This window comes from Scyliorhinus torazame, chromosome 15, assembly GCF_047496885.1.
Source record: "Scyliorhinus torazame isolate Kashiwa2021f chromosome 15, sScyTor2.1, whole genome shotgun sequence".
In the NCBI taxonomy this organism is placed as follows: domain Eukaryota; kingdom Metazoa; phylum Chordata; class Chondrichthyes; order Carcharhiniformes; family Scyliorhinidae; genus Scyliorhinus; species Scyliorhinus torazame.
Window position 1 is genome coordinate 205,871,411 of NC_092721.1, and position 18,710 is coordinate 205,890,120.

At 50.4% G+C, this 18,710-nt stretch overlaps 1 protein-coding gene across 3 annotated transcripts in view; it reads left to right on the top strand.

The window, feature by feature from the left end:
• Positions 1-18,710, top strand: part of xrra1 (X-ray radiation resistance associated 1) — a 136,557-nt gene that overhangs the window by 48,688 nt on the left and 69,159 nt on the right. For all 3 annotated transcript variants that reach the window (XM_072477493.1, XM_072477494.1, XM_072477495.1), the window contains 4 exons: positions 4,696-4,841; positions 5,002-5,106; positions 10,430-10,788; positions 16,448-16,512. In XM_072477493.1, the coding sequence (XP_072333594.1) occupies positions 4,696-4,841; positions 5,002-5,106; positions 10,430-10,788; positions 16,448-16,512 (675 nt within the window). The remainder of the gene's footprint in view (positions 1-4,695; positions 4,842-5,001; positions 5,107-10,429; positions 10,789-16,447; positions 16,513-18,710) is intronic.

The window sequence follows — 18,710 nt, forward strand, 5'->3', positions numbered from 1 at the left end:
TTTAAAAAAGTCATTTGGAAAACTTGACTGGATTTCAGAATGCAAACCACTAATGGAAAGCATTATTGTGAGAGAAAATTTGAAAGTGTGTTTTTAGGAGTGGAATTTGGAAACTCTCATGTCACAATCATCTGAGGGAGATTCTGAGGAGACATCCACAAACACTAACTTGGTCACACCGCAGGTGAAAGGTACTGAGTGAGATAGAAAATGGGTGACCAAAAGACAGAGCAAGAGTAGGAAGGCAGTGCAGGTGTCCTCTGCGGTCATCTCCCTGCAAAACAGATATACCGCTTTGGATACTGTTGAGGGAGATGGCTCACCAGGGGAAGGAAGCAGCAGCCAGGTTCATGGCACCGTGGCTGGCTCTGCTGCGCAGCTGGGCAGGAAGAAGAATGGCAGGGCTATAGTGATAGGGGACTCAATTGTAAGGGGAATAGACAGGCGGTTCTGTGGACGCAATTGAGACTCCAGGATGGTATGTTGCCTCCCTGGTGCAAGGGTCAAGGATGTCTCGGAGCGGCTGCAGGACATTCTGGGGGGGGGGGTGAACAGCCAGCTGTCGTGGTGCACATAGGCACCAACGATATAGGTAAAAAATGGGACAAGGTCCTACAAGCTGAATTTAGGGAGCTAGGAGTTAAACTAAAAAGTAGGACCTCAAAGGTAGTAATCTCAGGATTGCTACCAGTGCCACGAGCTAGTCAGAGTAGGAATGTCAGGATAGAGAGGATGAATGTGTGGCTCGAGAGATGGTGCAAGAGGGAGGGATTCAAATTCCTGGGACATTGGAACCGGTTCTGGGGGAGGTGGGACCAGTACAAACCGGACGGTCTGCACCTGGGCAGGACTGGAACCGATGTTTAAACTAATGTGGCAGGGGGGTGGGAACCGATGCAGGAAGTTGGAAGGTAGTAAAACAGGGACAGAAATAAAAGGCAGCAAGGGGGAAAGTGTAAGGCAGAGAAGCCATAGTCAAAAATCAAAAAGGGCGACAGTACAAGGTACAGTGACTGCGGGGAGCTCAGTGAATAGGACCAGGAATACTAAAAGAAATAAAACGGGAAGTGAAAACATTAATGGTAAGTGACGCGGCAGGTTGTTACATGAAGATATGGGTTCAACGACAAGGAAAATTAGGAGAAAGGTTAAGAGGAAATATAACTTAGGAGAGGTTACTGATCGAGGTGTTAAGATTCAGAACAGAGGTAAAAAAGCCAACATAAGTGTACTTTACTTGAATGCTCGTAGTATTCGGAATAAGGTAAATGAGTTGATGGCGCAAATCATCGTGAATGACTATGATTTAGTGGCCATTACTGAAACATGGTTAAAGGATGGTCACGACTGGGAGTTAAATATCCGAGGGTATCAAACTTTTCGGAAGGTCAGAGTGGATGGTAAGGGAGGTGGTGTAGCTCTGTTATTGAAGGATGACATCCGGGCAACAGTAAGGGATGACATCGGTGCTATGGAGGATAAGGTTGAATCTATTTGGGTGGAAATCAGGAAGAGTAAGGCGAAAAAGTCACTGATAGGAGTAATCTATAGGCCACCAAATAGTAACATTATGGTGGGGCAGGCAATAAACAAAGAAATAACTGATGCATGTAGAAATGGTACAGCAGTTATCATGGGGGATTTTAATCTACATGTCGATTGGTTTAACCAGGTCGGTCAAGGCAGCCTTGAGGAGCAGTTTATAGAATGTATCCGCGATAGTTTCCTAGAACAGTATGTAATGGAGTCTACAAGGGAACAAGCGGTCCTAGATCTGGTCCTGTGTAATGAGACAGGATTGATTCAGGATCTCATAGTTAGGGATCCTCTCGGAAGGAGCGATCACAATATGGTGGAATTTAAAATACAGATGGAGGGTGAGAAGGTAAAATCAAGCACTAGTGTTTTGTGCTTAAACAAAGGAGATTACAATGGGATGAGAGAAGAACTAGCTAAGGTAGACTGGGAGCAAATACTTTATGGTGAAACAGTTGAGGAACAGTGGAGAACCTTCCAAATGATTTTTCACAGTGCTCAGCAAAGGTTTATACCAACAAAAAGGAAGGACGGTAAAAAGAGGGAAAATCGACCGTGGATATCTAAGGAAATAAGGGAGAGTATCAAATTGAAGGAAAAAACATACAAAGTAGCAAAGATCAGTGGGAGACTAGAGGACTGGGAAATCTTTAGGGGGCAATAGAAAGCTACTAAAAAAGCTATAAAGAAGAGTAAGATAGATTATGAGAGTAAACTTGCTCAGAATATAAAAACAGATAGTAAAAGTTTCTACAAATACATAAAACAAAAAAGAGTGGCTAAGGTAAATATTGGTCCTTTAGAGGATGAGAGGGGAGATTTAATAATGGGAGATGAGGAAATGGCTGAGGAACTGAACAGGTTTTTTGGGTCGGTCTTCACAGTGGAAGACACAAATAACATGCCAGTGACTGATAGAAATGAGGCTATGACAGGTGAGGACCTTGAGAGGATTGTTAGCACCAAGGAGGTAGTGATGGGCAAGCTAATGGGGCTAAAGGTAGACAAGTCTCCTGGACCTGATGGAATGTATTCCAGAGTGCTAAAAGAGATGGCTAGGGAAATTGCAAATGCACTAGTGATAATTTACCAAAATTCACTAGACTCTGGGGTGGTCCCGGCGGATTGGAAATTAGCAAATGTGACACCACTGTTTAAAAAAGGAGGTAGGCAGAAAGCGGGTAATTATAGGCCAGTGAGCTTAACTTCGGTAGTGGGGAAGATGCTGGAATCTATCATCAAGGAAGAAATAGTGAGGCATCTGGATGGAAATTGTCCCATTGGGCATGGGTTCATAAAGGGCAGGTTATGTCTAACTAATTTAGTGGCATTTTTTGAGGACATTAACAGTGCGGTAGATAACGGGGAGCCAATGGATGTAGTATATCTGGATTTCCAGAAAGCCTTTGACAAGGTGCCACACAAAAGGTTGCTGCATAAGATAAAGATGCATGGCATTATGGGGAAATTAGTAGCATGGATAGAGGATTGGTTAATTAATAGAAAGCAAAGAGTGGGGATTAATGGGTGTTTCTCTGGTTGGCAATCAGTAGCTAGTGGTGTCCCTCAGGGGTCAGTGTTGGGCCCACAACTGTTCACAATTTACATAGATGATTTGGAGTTGGGGACCAAGGGCAATGTGTCCAAGTTTGCAGACAACACTAAGATAAGTGGTAAAGCAAAAAGTGCAGAGGATACTGGAAGTCTGCAGAGGGATTTGGATATGCTAAGTGAATGGGCTAGGGTCTGGCAGATGGAATACAATGTTGACAAATGTGAGGTTATCCATTTTGGTAGGAATAACAGCAAAAGGGATTATTATTTAAATGATAAAATATTAAAACATGCTGCTGTGCAGAGAGACCTGGGTGTGCTAGTGCGTGAGTCGCAAAAAGTTGGTTTACAGGTGCAACAGGTGATTAAGAAGGCAAATGGAATTTTGTCCTTCATTGCTAGAGGGATGGAGTTTAAGACTAGGGAGGTTCTGCTGCAATTGTATAAGGTGTTAGTGAGGCCACACCTGGAGTATTGTGTTCAGTTTTGGTCTCCTTACTTGAGAAAGGACGTACTGGCACTGGAGGATGTGCAGAGGAGATTCACTGGGTTAATCCCAGAGCTGAAGGGGTTGGATTACGAGGAGTAGTTGAGTAGACGGGGACTGTACTCGTTGGAATTTAGAAGGATGAGGGGGGATCTTATAGAAACATATAAGATTATGAAGGGAATAGACAGGATAGATGCGGGCAGGTTGTTTCCACTGGCGGGTGAAAGCAGAACTAGGGGGCATAGCCTCAAAATAAGGGGAAGTAGATTTAGGGCTGAGTTTAGGATAAACTTCTTCACCCAAAGGGTTGTGAATCTATGGAATTCCTTGCCCAGTGAAGCAGTAGAGGCTCCTTCATTAAATGTTTTAAAGATAAAGATAGATAGTTTTTTGAAGAATAAAGGGATTAAGGGTTATGGTGTTCGGGCCGGAAAGTGGAGCTGAGTCCACAAAAGATCAGCCATGATCTCATTGAATGGCGGAGCAGGCTCGAGGGGCCAGATGGCCTACTCCTGGTTCTTATGTTATGTTCTTTTGTTCAGAGTGGAGTGTGTCTATTTGACCACAGCCAATCTGTGTGTTTAAAGGGACTTTGTGTTAATGAGACCATTTTAGCTTAAGATGTACTTTGTAATTCACGTTAATCTTAAAATCTGTGTGTATTGGTTAAGATAAGGGGGGGGGGGGAAGTAAAGGAGTATTGTATCGTAATCTAACTTTTCATGTTTAATAAATGTTTTCTTGTTTTTAAAACTAATTAGCGGTCTTGTGACTCTGTTCCTCCGCATTTACAAAAGAAAAGTCAAAGTTATGGTCTTCTGAGGCAGGGTTCCAATCTGGGATATCCCTGTCCAGTTATAACATCAACTGGGATCGTAACACAAGCATTGTTTGAAAATTTCAACCAAGCAGCTTGATTCTGATTGGTCAAGGCATTGCCCTGAGGAATGAACCAGCAAATGGCAATCACTTACTTTGTCTAGCTGAAACGGGCACAATGCGTGTACAGGACAGAGCCCCAAAACACAATCCTATCAATGTCACAATTGTAACAATCTTGTCCATTTTGCTCTGGCTTGTTTGATAACTTTAAAATTTGTGCTGACATGTTTCAGGTGCTGAATCTATCTTACAACAAACTATCTAGCAAGGATATTCTGACACTAGGAATTATTCCTCAACTCAAAATCCTCCATCTCACCGGCAATGATCTGGACTCACTTCCTCCGGACCTGACAATACCCTATGATCCCTTGGATTGGTAGGTTTCCAGGGAAAGGTTAAGAGGGGGGAACTAATGGAGGAGTTCAGATTATGAATGGTTTTGGAAGAGTAAATAAGGAGAAACAGTGAAGCTTACTAACATGGTCTGATATATGCACAGTTCACTGACAATTTCTTATCACTGTATGTGTGCATAGGTTCGATGACCCCTTCCCAAGGTTTTCTGCACTTGAGGTTCTGATGCTGGACGATAACAAATTATCTGACCCCTGTGTGTTTTCGAGCCTCGCCAATCTTCAGAGGTAATGTTGCATTGACTGTTGGCAGTCAACCTCCTTCCTTTTATGATTCACAGTGACCTGCTTCCTGTCGCATGATTCCCTTGATGATGGAGTATGGGAGGGTGGCAGACGTTACTCACAGCGCGGACAATTGACCAATGCCACACCAGGGAGTAGCTTTTCGGTATTCGAGGGAATGTCTAATGCCCCTCCCCTACCACCACAGAGGCAGATTTGGAGGTGGGGGTTTGTTTGCTTGGGTGGGAGGTTATATGGAGAATATTCTGCCCCCCCGATTAAACCTGGGGTGAGACGAGAGGCTGGTTAGTCTAGGATTGTTTTCCTTGGAGCACAGAATGTTGAGGGGGGACCTGATCGAGGTGTATAAAATTATGAGGGTCATAGATAGGGTGGATAGGAAGGACCTTTTCACCTTAGTAGAGGGGGTCAATAACCAGAGGACATAGATTAAAGGTCATGGGCAGTAGATAAGAGGGGATTTAAGGAAAAACCTTTTCACCCAGAGTGGGTAGGAATCTGGAACTCTGTCTGAAAGAGTGGTGGAGGTGGGAACCCTCACGTTTAAGAAGCATTTAAATCAGCACTTGAAATGTCATATTGCACAAGGCTACGAACCATTAGTAGGTGCTTGATGGCCGGCACAGACATAATGGGCCGAAGGGTCTCTTTCTGAGCTGTAAAACGCTATGACTCAAAGATAACCATCCCTCCCAGAAGCCATTGAAGACCACTTTAAAATCACATAAACTGAACCAATATTCCTTTAAATGTCTGAAGTTTGCCAGAATTTAAGCCCCCTTTCTGTGAATCATTACATCACATACCTCATTCCCCTTACCAGAATTCATAAAGAGCATCGCTTCAAAGAAAATCAATAAACATGTTCCATATGAATGGCTGCCATGGGGGAAATAAGACAAAAAGAGGAAGTGTACTAGCGACAGTGAGAGATGTATGAGAGATGTAGAGAGATCTTGGGCGAAATTCTCCGGTATCGGCGCAATGTCCGGCGACCGGCGCCAAAAACGGCGCAAATCAGTCCGGCATCGCGCTGCCCCAAAGGTGCGGAATCCTCCTCCCCTTGACCGGCCGAGTCCTAACCTTGAGGGGCTAGGCCCGCGCCAGACTGATTCCGCCCCGCCAGCTGGGGGAAGTGCCCTGCCAGCTGGCGCGGAAATGACATCTCCGGGCGGCGCATGCGTGGGAGCGTGAGCGGCCGCGCACGGCATCCCCGCACATGTGCTGTGGAGGGAGTCTCTTCCGCCTCCGCCATGGTGGAGACCGTGGCGAAGGTGGAAGAAAAAGAGTGCCCCCACGGCACAGGCCCGCCCACGGATCGGTGGGCCCCGATCGCGGGCCAGGCCACCGTGGGGGCACTCCCCGGGGCCAGATCGCCCCGCGCCCCCCCCAGGACCCCGGAGCCCGCCCGCGCCGCCTTTTCCTGCCGGTAAGAGAGGTGGTTTAATCCACGCCGGCAGGACAGGCATTCTAGTAGCGGGACTTCGGCTCATCCGGGCCGGAGAATCGGGGGGGGGGGCCCGCCAACCGGCGCAACACGATTCCCGCCCCCACCGAATCTCCGGTGCCGGAGAATTTGGCAACCGGCGGGGGCGTGATTCACGCCAGCCCCCGGCGATTCTCCGATCCGGCGGGTCGGAGAATCTCGCCCCTTATGAGGGAAGGCTGAGGGACTTGAGGCTGTTTTCGTTCGAGAGAAGAAAGTGAAGAGGTGACTTAATTGAGACATACAAGATGATCAGAGGATTGGATAGGGTGGACAGTGAGAGCCTTTTTCCTTGGATGGTGATGTCTAGCACGAGGGGACATAGCTTTAAATTGAGGGGAGATAGATATAGGACAGATGTCAGAGGTAGGTTCTTTACTCAGAGAGTAGTAAGGGCGTGGAATGCCCTGCCTGCAACAGTAGTGGACTCGCCAACACTAAGGGCATTCAAATGGTCATTGGATAGACATATGGACGATAAGGGAATAGTGTAGATGGGCTTTAGAGTGGTTTCACAGGTCGGCGCAACATCGAGGGCCGAAGGGCCTGTACTGCGCTGTAATGTTCTATGTTCTACGTGAATAGAAAAGTCTCAGGATCCTTTATCAGACCCCTGAGAGTTTGGCACTGTTATCACTGACGTCTTACTAGCTAATCACAGGAGACTCAGAGCAGGTTGTAATTGTCTATTCAAACATATGCAGGGGGAGAGCTGGTTGAACCAGTAGCTGATCCAAAGTTTAGGGCACATTTGAAAAGCCACACTGTGCTCGAAAAGCAACGTGCCTCGCACAACGTGGCCAATAGAAACCGGGAGACCCCATTCCCGGGATCTACCTAGCTTGCAACGCCTCACGAGATCTAACGCGATCTCATGAGGCGTTGCAATGTGAATCCTGCCCATTGTGCGCGGGATTACCTTTTGACAAATCTGCATATCGAAGCGATACAGCGAGTCTCACTCTAATATGCAGTTTCCCGCAGCATGCGCGGCATTGGGATCTACATCCTTCCCCTCGGAGAGTTCAGGTGAGCGCTGTTCAATACTGGTCTCCAAAAATGGGGACCAGACAAAACGGCATTCGTGGGGGATCAGAGGACCCCAGGTGATTGCCCTTTGGGCAGGGTGCTACCATGGTGCTGCTGGTGCCACCTAGGCACCCTGGCAGTGCCTAGGCCAATGCCAAGTGATCTGTCTGGTTTGATTCTTTTTTGTAAGATATGTAATGGCTTTGATACAACTGAGTGGCAATCCAGGGGAACAATGTTTCAGGAGATTTGCAATCAAAGAACCTGCCCAAGTTTGAGCGGCATTGAAGGAATTCAGAAGCTTGATCTTCGAAAATGAAAAGCTTGGAGCACCTTGTAAAGGAGGCAGAGTATAAATGAGTGTGGTTAACTCACAGTATTCACTGATGTCTGGGTGAGTTTGTTATTTATTGTACCGTGCAGTGTGTTCGATCACAGTTTGCCCGTTAATTCACATGTACCTCATATTACTCCTGACCAATCCAACTAACCTGCACATTTTGGACTGTGGGAGGAAACCCATGCAGACACGGGGAGAACGTGCAGACTCCGCACAGACAGTGATCCAAGCCGGGAATCGAACCTGGGACCCTGGAGCTGTGAAGCAACAGTGCTAACCACTGTGCTACCATGGGGTCCCAGCAATCGGGAACCCGGCATGCCGGTTGCGGACAGTGTCCAGCGCAGCCACATATATCCTGGATCTGTGCCGCTGGCCGGGCAGCTTTTGCTAGGGCTGGGGGGAGTAGTGGGGGGTGGACGGGATGGGGCTGTGGGGTCGGGGTGGGTTGGTTAGGGTGCGCGCACGGCCAGTGCCATGTTTCCGGCGCGAATGGTGCAGGTTGTCAGCCCTGCGCAATTGTGGCCCACGATCCGGTGATTCTCCGCCCGTTTTCTTCGCAATCCCCGGGTGGTTCACGCGGCGCCGGTGGTAGTCCCTCACCGACACTGGAATCGGCAATGGGCTTGCGCTGATTTTCCCATCGTGATCCTCGCTCTCGGATTCTCCGTTGGTGCCGGCACTTAGCCGCTGTAACGGAGAATTCCGCCCAATATTTCGATTTTTAATTTTTTTTAAATGAATCTTTTAGAAGTGAAGTTGCTGGTGGGGTGGGCTCAATCAGCGCCCGCCCTGCCTGAGTTACCATCAGCCGAACAATACAGGCCGGCGACTTCCATTGCTGCTCCCTGCGCTTGTCAGCTGAAAAATGGGAAGATTCCATCCTAAGTGTGTGTGGTGGTGGGCTGCTCCACTGACCAGAATAAAGAGATCACTCCCAGATTCTCTCCATCCACTTGGTCAGACGTCAGACCTGTGTCACCATGAGTCCCACAGTACAGTACTGTCCAGATCTCTACTGATGTGTGGCATTAAGGGTGAAGCAGACCCCTGTACTTCCCAAGTCCAGGCGCAGTACTGAACCGAGGCAGTAACACAGGCGGGTTCATTGCTCCAGCAACACAGTGCTGTCCATGAAGACCAGCTCAGCATTGGGATGGAGGGCAGGAACCAGTCTGCCCGGCATCAGGAGCAGCGCAGCACTAAGGCAGGAATGCTTAGCTGCACTCACCTCAAAGTCTCTGGCCAACTGAGGACGGCCTTGTGCAGGCCACTCATTGGCAATGTGATATCCTGCTTGCGTGATGCAAGATTTGAAAGTCCTAATGGGATTCCGGCTGGCAGCTGTTTCAATAAACATTCATGAAATGCGAATGAATGCAAATGGCATTCACGCCACCTGCCAGCGGGATGACCAACCTGCCAGCGGGATGACCAACCTGCCAGCGGGATGACCAACGTGCCAGCGGGATGACCAACGTGCCAGCGGGATGACCAACCTGCCAGCGGGATGACCAACCTGCCAGCGAGGTGACCAACCTGCCAGCGAGATGACCAACGTGCCAGCGGGATGACCAACCTGCCAACGAGGTGACCAACCTGCCAGCGAGATGACCAACGTGCCAGCGGGATGACCAACCTGCCAGCGGGATGACCAACCTGCCAGCGAGATGACCAACGTGCCAGCGGGATGACCAACCTGCCAGCGGGATGACCAACCTGCCAGCGGGATGACCAACCTGCCAGCGGGATGACCAACCTGCCAGCGAGGTGACCAACCTGCCAGCGAGATGACCAACGTGCCAGCGGGATGACCAACCTGCCAGCGGGATGACCAACCTGCCAGCGGGATGACCAACCTGCCAGCGAGATGACCAACGTGCCAGCGGGATGACCAACCTGCCAGCGAGATGACCAACGTGCCAGCGGGATGACCAACGTGCCAGCGGGATGACCAACCTGCCAGCGGGATGACCAACCTGCCAGCGGGATGACCAACCTGCCAGCGAGATGACCAACCTGCCAGCGGGTGAATTGCAACATCGTTTGACGCTGGTGGGTTTCCGACTTTTTGGCTCTCGCCAGATTCTTCACACCCGTCTGTCACCAAATCCGCTGTGCGTGGGGGCGGGGGGGGAGGGGTACTTATTTATTTATTTCCCTTTGTGATTTGTGTATGTGTGCTCTTCTCTTCTATATATATTATACCCTGTGTACATAACGGCACATATACTTTGTTCAAAACCCCAATAAAAAACATTTATAAACAAAAAACATCACTTATTTTTGCAGTATCATCATTGATTTGCCTTCCCTTCTCTGGCCGGGATCGACCTGGATCCTTACCTTTGCCGTCTCAACAGAATCCACATCTGCCCCTCCCCAACCTCACCCTCTAATTCACCTGAAATAATATACCTTACCAGTGCTTTCTTTTTCATTGTGAATAGGTTAAAGTACTTAAATCTCGACCAAAACAGCTTCACCGGCATCCCCTACCTGCAACAGATGGAGTCCTCTATGTTGGAGAAGTCTGAGCATTATCAGCGGAGCCAACCGATCATCAGACAACTGAAACAACCCATCGAATGTGCAAAAGGAGAGATAATAGAAACATTTCTGTCTGATTTCAATGACAGCAGAATGTCAAGAGAACAAACTTACGAGGAGGAGGAGAAAGTAGAAGAGCAGATAGAGGAGAATATGGAAGAGACGATAGAGTGGAAGGTGGGTGACCAGGCGGAGGAGACTGAGGAGACGGAGACCGAGACTGAAGAAGAGGAAGACGAGGAGGAAGAGTTCTCTGAAGGTGGTTTTATTTTTACTATTTGTTCACCATTTCCTTCTTTATATTCATGATGGCTGACTTCAGGTGGCAGAGTAAGCCTGGAAAAGAGGGACTGTTAGTGTGCTATTCAACTGTGGGAGGCAGATCCACCAAGCCTGGCCCACAGTCTGTAGAATGGGTGTGTAGCACCTTAAGGGTTAACACTGCTACTCTGTTGTTCAGCACATCGGGCCAAAATCTCCCCATGGAGGGCTTGGTGGCGCGGGGTATTAACCAGATGGGAGGGTGATGGATGAGACCATACTACCGACCCGGCTTCGTCCAGATTAAGTCTGTGGTTGGAAATCCCGTGTCAGTCCTGAGGGAGTGCTGCACTATTACAGGGTCAGTACTGAGGGAGTGCCGCACTGACAGAGGGTCAGTACTGAGAGAGTGCTGCACTGTCAGGGGGTCAGTACTGAGGGAGTGCCGCACTGACAGAGGGTCAGTACTGAGGGAGTGCCGCACTGTCAGAGGGTCAGTACTGAGGGAGTGCTGCACTGTCAGAGGGTCAGTACTGAGGGAGTGCCGCACTGACAGAGGGTCAGTACTGAGAGAGTGCTGCACTATTGCAGGGTCAGTACTGAGGGAGTGCCGCACTGTCAGAGGGTCAGTACTGAGGGAATGCTGCACTGTCAGAGGGTCAGTACTGAGGGAGTGCCACACTGTCAGAGGGTCAGTACTGAGGGAGTGCTGCACTGTCAGAGGGTCAGTACTGAGGGAGCGCTGCACTGTCAGAGGGTCAGTACTGAGGGAGTGCCGCACTGACAGAGGGTCAGTACTGAGAGAGTGCTGCACTATTACAGGGTCGGTACTGAGGGAGTGCTGCACTGTCAGAGGGTCAGTACTGAGGGAGTGCCGCACTGTCAGAGGGTCAGTACTGAGGGAATGCTGCACTGTCAGAGGGTCAGTACTGAGGGAGTGCAGCACTGTCAGAGGGTCAGTACTGAGGGAGTGTTGCACTGTCAGAGGGTCAGTACTGAGGGAGTGCAGCAGTGTCAGAGGGTCAGTACTGAGGGAGTGCAGCAGTGTCAGAGGGTCAGTACTGAGGGAGTGTTGCACTGACAGAGGGTCAGTACTGAGAGAGCGCTGCACTGTCAGGGGGTCAGTACTGAGGGAGTGCCGCACTGACAGAGGGTCAGTACTGAGGGAGTGCCGCACTGCCAGAGGGTCAGTACTGAGGGAGTGCTGCACTGTCAGAGGGTCAGTACTGAGGGAGTGCCGCACTGACAGAGGGTCAGTACTGAGAGAGTGCTGCACTGTTACAGGGTCAGTACTGAGGGAGTGCCGCACTGTCAGAGGGTCAGTACTGAGGGAATGCTGCACTGTCAGAGGGTCAGTACTGAGGGAGTGCCACACTGTCAGAGGGTCAGTACTGAGGGAGTGCTGCACTGTCAGAGGGTCAGTACTGAGGGAGCGCTGCACTGTCAGAGGGTCAGTACTGAGGGAGTGCTGCACTGACAGAGGGTCAGTACTGAGAGAGTGCTGCACTATTACAGGGTCAGTACTGAGGGAGTGCTGCACTGTCAGAGGGTCAGTACTGAGGGAGTGCCGCACTGTCAGAGGGTCAGTACTGAGGGAATGCTGCACTGTCAGAGGGTCAGTACTGAGGGAGTGCCACACTGTCAGAGGGTCAGTACTGAGGGAGTGCTGCACTGTCAGAGGGTCAGTACTGAGGGAGTGCCGCACTGTCAGAGGGTCAGTACTGAGGGAATGCTGCACTGTCAGAGGGTCAGTACTGAGGGAGTGCAGCACTGTCAGAGGGTCAGTACTGAGGGAGTGTTGCACTGTCAGAGGGTCAGTACTGAGGGAGTGCAGCAGTGTCAGAGGGTCAGTACTGAGGGAGTGCAGCAGTGTCAGAGGGTCAGTACTGAGGGAGTGTTGCACTGACAGAGGGTCAGTACTGAGAGAGTGCTGCACTGTCAGGGGGTCAGTACTGAGGGAGTGCCGCACTGACAGAGGGTCAGTACTGAGGGAGTGCCGCACTGTCAGAGGGTCAGTACTGAGGGAGTGCTGCACTGTCAGAGGGTCAGTACTGAGGGAGTGCCGCACTGACAGAGGGTCAGTACTGAGAGAGTGCTGCACTATTACAGGGTCAGTACTGAGGGAGTGCCGCACTGTCAGAGGGTCAGTACTGAGGGAATGCTGCACTGTCAGAGGGTCAGTACTGAGGGAGTGCCACACTGTCAGAGGGTCAGTACTGAGGGAGTGCTGCACTGTCAGAGGGTCAGTACTGAGGGAGCGCTGCACTGTCAGAGGGTCAGTACTGAGGGAGTGCCGCACTGACAGAGGGTCAGTACTGAGAGAGTGCTGCACTATTACAGGGTCAGTACTGAGGGAGTGCTGCACTGTCAGAGGGTCAGTACTGAGGGAGTGCCGCACTGTCAGAGGGTCAGTACTGAGGGAATGCTGCACTGTCAGAGGGTCAGTACTGAGGGAGTGCAGCACTGTCAGAGGGTCAGTACTGAGGGAGTGTTGCACTGTCAGAGGGTCAGTACTGAGGGAGTGCAGCAGTGTCAGAGGGTCAGTACTGAGGGAGTGCAGCAGTGTCAGAGGGTCAGTACTGAGGGAGTGTTGCACTGTCAGAGGGTCAGTACTGAGGGAGCGCTGCGCTGTCAGAGGGTCAGTACTGAGGGAGTGCTGCACTGTCAGAAGGTCAGTACTGAGGGAGTGCTGCACTATCAGAGGGTCAGTACTGAGGGAGCGCTGCACTGTCAAAGGGTCAGTACTGAGGGAGTGCTGCATTATCAGAGGGTCAGTACTGAGGGAGTGCTGCACTGTCAGAATGTCAGTACCGAGGGAGTGCTGCATTGCCAGAGGATCAGTACTGAGGCAGTGCTGCACTGTTTGTGGGCAGTCACTGTCTGTGTGGCATCTGCACGTTCTCCGCGTGTCTGCGTGGGTTTCCTCCGGGTGCTCCGGTTTCTTCCCACAGTCCAAAGATGTGCAGGATGGGTGGATTGGCCAACATAAATTGCCCTTAGTGTCCAAAAAGGTTAGGTGGGGTTACTGGGTTATGGGGATAGGGTGGAGGCATGGCGTAAGTGGGATGCTCATTCCAAGGGCCGGTGGTGGCTCGATGGGCCGAGTGGCCCCCTTCTGCACTGTAAATTCTATGAAATCTGTCAGAAGGTCAGTACTGAGGGAGTGTTGCACTGTCAGGGTCAGTACTGAGGGAGCGCCGCACTGACAAATGGTCAGTACTGAGGGAGTGCTGCACTGTCAGAGGGTCAGTACTGAGGGAGTGCTGCACTGTCACAGGGTCAGTACTGAGGGAGTGCTGCACTGTCAGAGGGTCAGTACTTAGGGAGAGCTGCACTGTCAGAGGGTCAGTACTGAGGGAGCGCTGTCCAGTCACAGGGTCAGTACTGAGGGAGTGCTGCGCTGACAGAGGGTCAGTACTGAGGGAGTGCCGCACTGTCAGAGGGTCAGTGCTGAGGGAGTGTTGCACTATCACAGGGTCAGTACTATGGGAGTGCCGCACTGTCAGAGGGTCAGTACTGAGGGAGTGCCGCACTGTCAAGAGGGTCGGTACTGAGGGAGTGCTGCACTGTCAAAGGTCAGTACTGAGGGAGTGCTGCACTGTCAGAGGGTCAGTACTGAGGGAGTGCTGCACTGTCAGAGGGTCAGTACTGAGGGAACGCTGCACTGTCAGAGGGTCAGTACTGAGGGAGTGCCGCACTGTCAGAGGGTCAGCACTGAGGGAGTGCTGCACTGTCAGAGGGTCAGCACTGAGGGAGTGCTGCACTGTCAGAGGGTCAGTACTGAGGGAGTGCAGCAGTGTCAGAGGGTCAGTACTGAGGGAGTGTTGGACTGTCAGAGGGTCAGTACTGAGGGAGTGCTGCACTGTCAAAGGGTCAGTACTGAGGGAGTGCTGCATTATCAGAGGGTCAGTTCTGAGGGAGTGCTGCACTGTCAGAGGGTCAGTACTGAGGGAGTGCTGCACTGTCAGAATGTCAGTACCGAGGGAGTGCTGCATTGCCAGAGGATCAGTACTGAGGCAGTGCTGCACTGTTTGTGGGCAGTCACTGTCTGTGTGGCATCTGCACGTTCTCCGCGTGTCTGCGTGGGTTTCCTCCGGGTGCTCCGGTTTCTTCCCACAGTCCAAAGATGTGCAGGATGGGTGGATTGGCCAACATAAATTGCCCTTAGTGTCCAAAAAGGTCAGGTGGGGTTACTGGGTTATGGGGATAGGGTGGAGGCATGGCGTAAGTGGGATGCTCATTCCAAGGGCCGGTGGTGGCTCGATGGGCCGAGTGGCCCCCTTCCGCACTGTAAATTCTATGAAATCTGTCAGAGGGTCAGTACTGAGGGAGTGTTGCACTGTCAGGGGGTCAGTACTGAGGGAGTGCCGCACTGACAGAGGGTCAGTACTGAGGGAGTGCCGCACTGTCAGAGGGTCAGTACTGAGGGAGTGCTGCACTGTCAGAGGGTCAGTACTGAGGGAGTGCCGCACTGACAGAGGGTCAGTACTGAGAGAGTGCTGCACTATTACAGGGTCAGTACTGAGGGAGTGTTGCACTGTCAGGGTCAGTACTGAGGGAGCGCCGCACTGACAAATGGTCAGTACTGAAGGAGTGATGCACTGTCAGAGGGTCAGTACTGAGGGAGTGCTGCACTGTCACAGGGTCAGTACTGAGGGAGTGCTGCACTGTCAGAGGGTCAGTACTTAGGGAGAGCTGCACTGTCAGAGGGTCGGTACTGAGGGAGTGCTGCACTGTCAGAGGGTCAGTACTGAGGGAGTGCTGCACTGTCAGAGGGTCAGTACTTAGGGAGAGCTGCACTGTCAGAGGGTCGGTACTGAGGGAGTGCCGCACTGACAAAGGGTCAGTACTGAGTGAGTGCTGCACTGTCAGAGGGTCAGTACTGAGGGAGTGCCGTTCTGTCAGAGGGTCAGTACTGAGGGAGTGCTGCACTGTCAGAGGGTCAGTACTGAGGGAGCGCTGTCCAGTCACAGGGTCAGTACTGAGGGAGTGCTGCGCTGACAGAGGGTCAGTACTGAGGGAGTGCCGCACTGTCAGAGGGTCAGTACTGAGGGAGTGTTGCACTATCACAGGGTCAGTACTGAGGGAGTGCCGCACTGTCAGAGGTCAGTACTGAGGGAGTGCTGAACTGTTGAAGGGTCAGTACTGAGGAAGTGCTGCACTGTCAGAGGGTCAGTACTGAGGGAGTACCGCACTGTCAGAGGGTCAGTACTGAGGGAGTGCTGCCCTGTCAGAGGGTCAGTACTGAGGGAGTGCCGCACTGTCAGAGGGTCAGCACTGAGGGAGTGCTGCCCTGTCAGAGGGTCAGCACTGAGGGAGTGCTGCACTGTCAGAGGGTCAGTACTGAGGGAGTGCTGCACTGTCAGAGGGTCAGTACTGAGGGAGTGCTGCACTGTCAGAGGGTCAGTATTGAGGGAGTGCCACACTGTCAGAGGGTCAGTACTGAGGGAGTGCTGCACTGTCAGAGGGTCAGTACTGAGGGAGTGCTGCACTGTCAGAGGGTCAGCACTGAGGGAGTACTGCACTGTCAGAGGGCGCCCTATAGTGCTTTTGCATGTCCTGAGGTTGTGAACCGTGTGTTTATCTTTCCTCTTTTTAATGTTTGTAGTCTAACTGTGCATTGAAAAGCTAATTTCTGTTCGCTTCATTTCCATTAGATGTCCACTCTCCGCTGAGCTCAGCGCCAAGTCTGACTGCTTTCCCTGTAGTCCCCGGTATAGAGGTAGGGTATGTAATACTGTGTCCAAATGACTTGTGGTGGGTTCATAACGTGCCATCTCCATTGAAGAACCTTTGCTCACAGGGGAATTTGCAGACTGCAATTTCCAGAGCTCCTCCTCAGGAGCCACATCTTGCAGAATTTCCTAATATTATAATTGTTTGAAGGAAAATGGCATTGTCTGTTGTCACCTTCATGTTATCTACGCCTCTTTTGTTTCACCTCAAAGATTAAAGAGAAAATTGTACTTTATTGTCCTTGATCACAAGGAGGATTTGAGTGCAGGAATAAAGATGTCTTTCTTCAATCAGCCATGATCATATTGAATGGTGGTGCAGGCTGGAAGGGCTGAATGGCCTGATCCTGCATCTATTTGCTATGATTCTATGTTTCAAACAGAGATGAGGAGGAATTTCTTCAGCCAGAGGGTGGTGAATCGGTGGAATTCTTTGCCGCAGAAGGCTGTGGAGGCCAACTCACTGAGTGTCTTGAAGACAGAGATACATAGGTTCTTGATCAATAAGGGAGTCAGGGGTTATGGGAAGAAGGCAGGAGAATGGGGATGAGAAAATATCAGCCGTGATTAAATGGCGGAGCAGACTCGATGGGCCGTATGGCCTAATTCTGCTCCTATGTCTTATGGTCTTATGGAGACTTAACCTGGAGTATTGTGCACTGTTTTTGTCTCCTTACCTCAGGAAGCTTATATTTGCCATGGAGGGAGTGATGTGAACATTCAGCAGACTAATTCCAGGGATGGTGCAATTGTTCTGTTCGGGGTGATTGAGGAGACTGGGCCTGTCCTGTCTCAAATTTAAAAGAATGAGTGGCAATCTCATAGAAACTCACAAAATTCTGTGGGAGCTGCACAGGATAGACGCAGAAAAGATGTTTCCCTTGTTTGGGGAATCTAGAACCAGGGATCCTGGTCTCAGAATAAGGAGTGGGCTATTTAGGTCCGAGATGGCAAGGAACTTCTTCACTCAGAGGGTGGTCAATCTTTGGAACTCTCTACTCCAAAGGACTGTGGAAGCTCAATAGTTGAGCATGTTCAAGACAGTATTCGATAGACCTCAAGTGATATAGGGATAGCACAGGAAATGAAATGAAATGAAATGAAAATCGCTTATTGTCACAAGTAGGCTTCAAATGAAGTTACTGTGAAAAGCCCCTAGTCGCCACACTCCGGCGCCTGTTCGGGGAGGCTGGTACGGGAATTGAACCGTGCTGCTGGCTTGCCTGGGTCTGCTTTAAAAGCCAGCAATTTAGCCCAGTGTGCTAAACCAGCCCCTTTGTGCTAAACCAACCCCTTTTTCCCCCATCCCAGCTGAAATGTCCTGTAAACGTCGATTGGAAGGCCGTGTCAACAGATGACTGAGTGTATGAATGTCATTGGGACTTGTGTAACGAATGTAGGAACCTCAGATGTATTGTATTAAATGTATTTGCTGCAGTAAGGGTTAAAAGTCTGGGTTTGTGTGTGTATGACTGCTGCAGTAGTTTTTTAAAATCCTGGTTTTCAAGACAGGTAGGCCTTTTGGGAGCCAGAAGTGCAATTAAAGCATCGTAAAAGTTTGGGTGAATGGATTTTGTTTATATTAAGACGGTTCCCTGCGGAGTAGTTTAGTAACATTTTGTTCAGTTCAGTGAGTAATTAGTGGGTGGAGCCAGGGGTTCAAGCAGTCAGGTGCCGAGGTTCAGTTTTAGTTTGTGGCTGGAAGATGAGCTGAGATGTTTCTGAAGAACTTCATCCAGAGATTCTGCATTATTCTGAAATGGTTCAGCTCTATCTTTTCAATGAGTCTCAAAAGACATCTCTGTACAGCAAATATTCCGCAGTGCTGGGCAGCACGGTGGCACAGTGGGTTAGCCCTGCTGCCTACGGCGCTGAGGTCCCAGGTTCGAACCCGGCTCTGGGTCACTGTCCGTGTGGAGTTTGCACATTCTGCCTGTGTTTGCATGAGTTTCGCTCCCACAACCCAAAAGATGTGCGGGGTGAGTGGATTGGCCACGCTAAATTGCCCCTTAATTGGAAAAAATGAATTGGGTACTCTAAATTAAAAAGAAAAGAACATAGGCGAAAGGAAGTTATGTTGGAGCTTTATAAAATGCTTGTTGGGCCACAGCTAGAGTACTGTGTGCAGTTCTGGTTGCCACGCAATAGGAAGGATTTGATTGCACTGGAAAGGGTGAAAAACCAT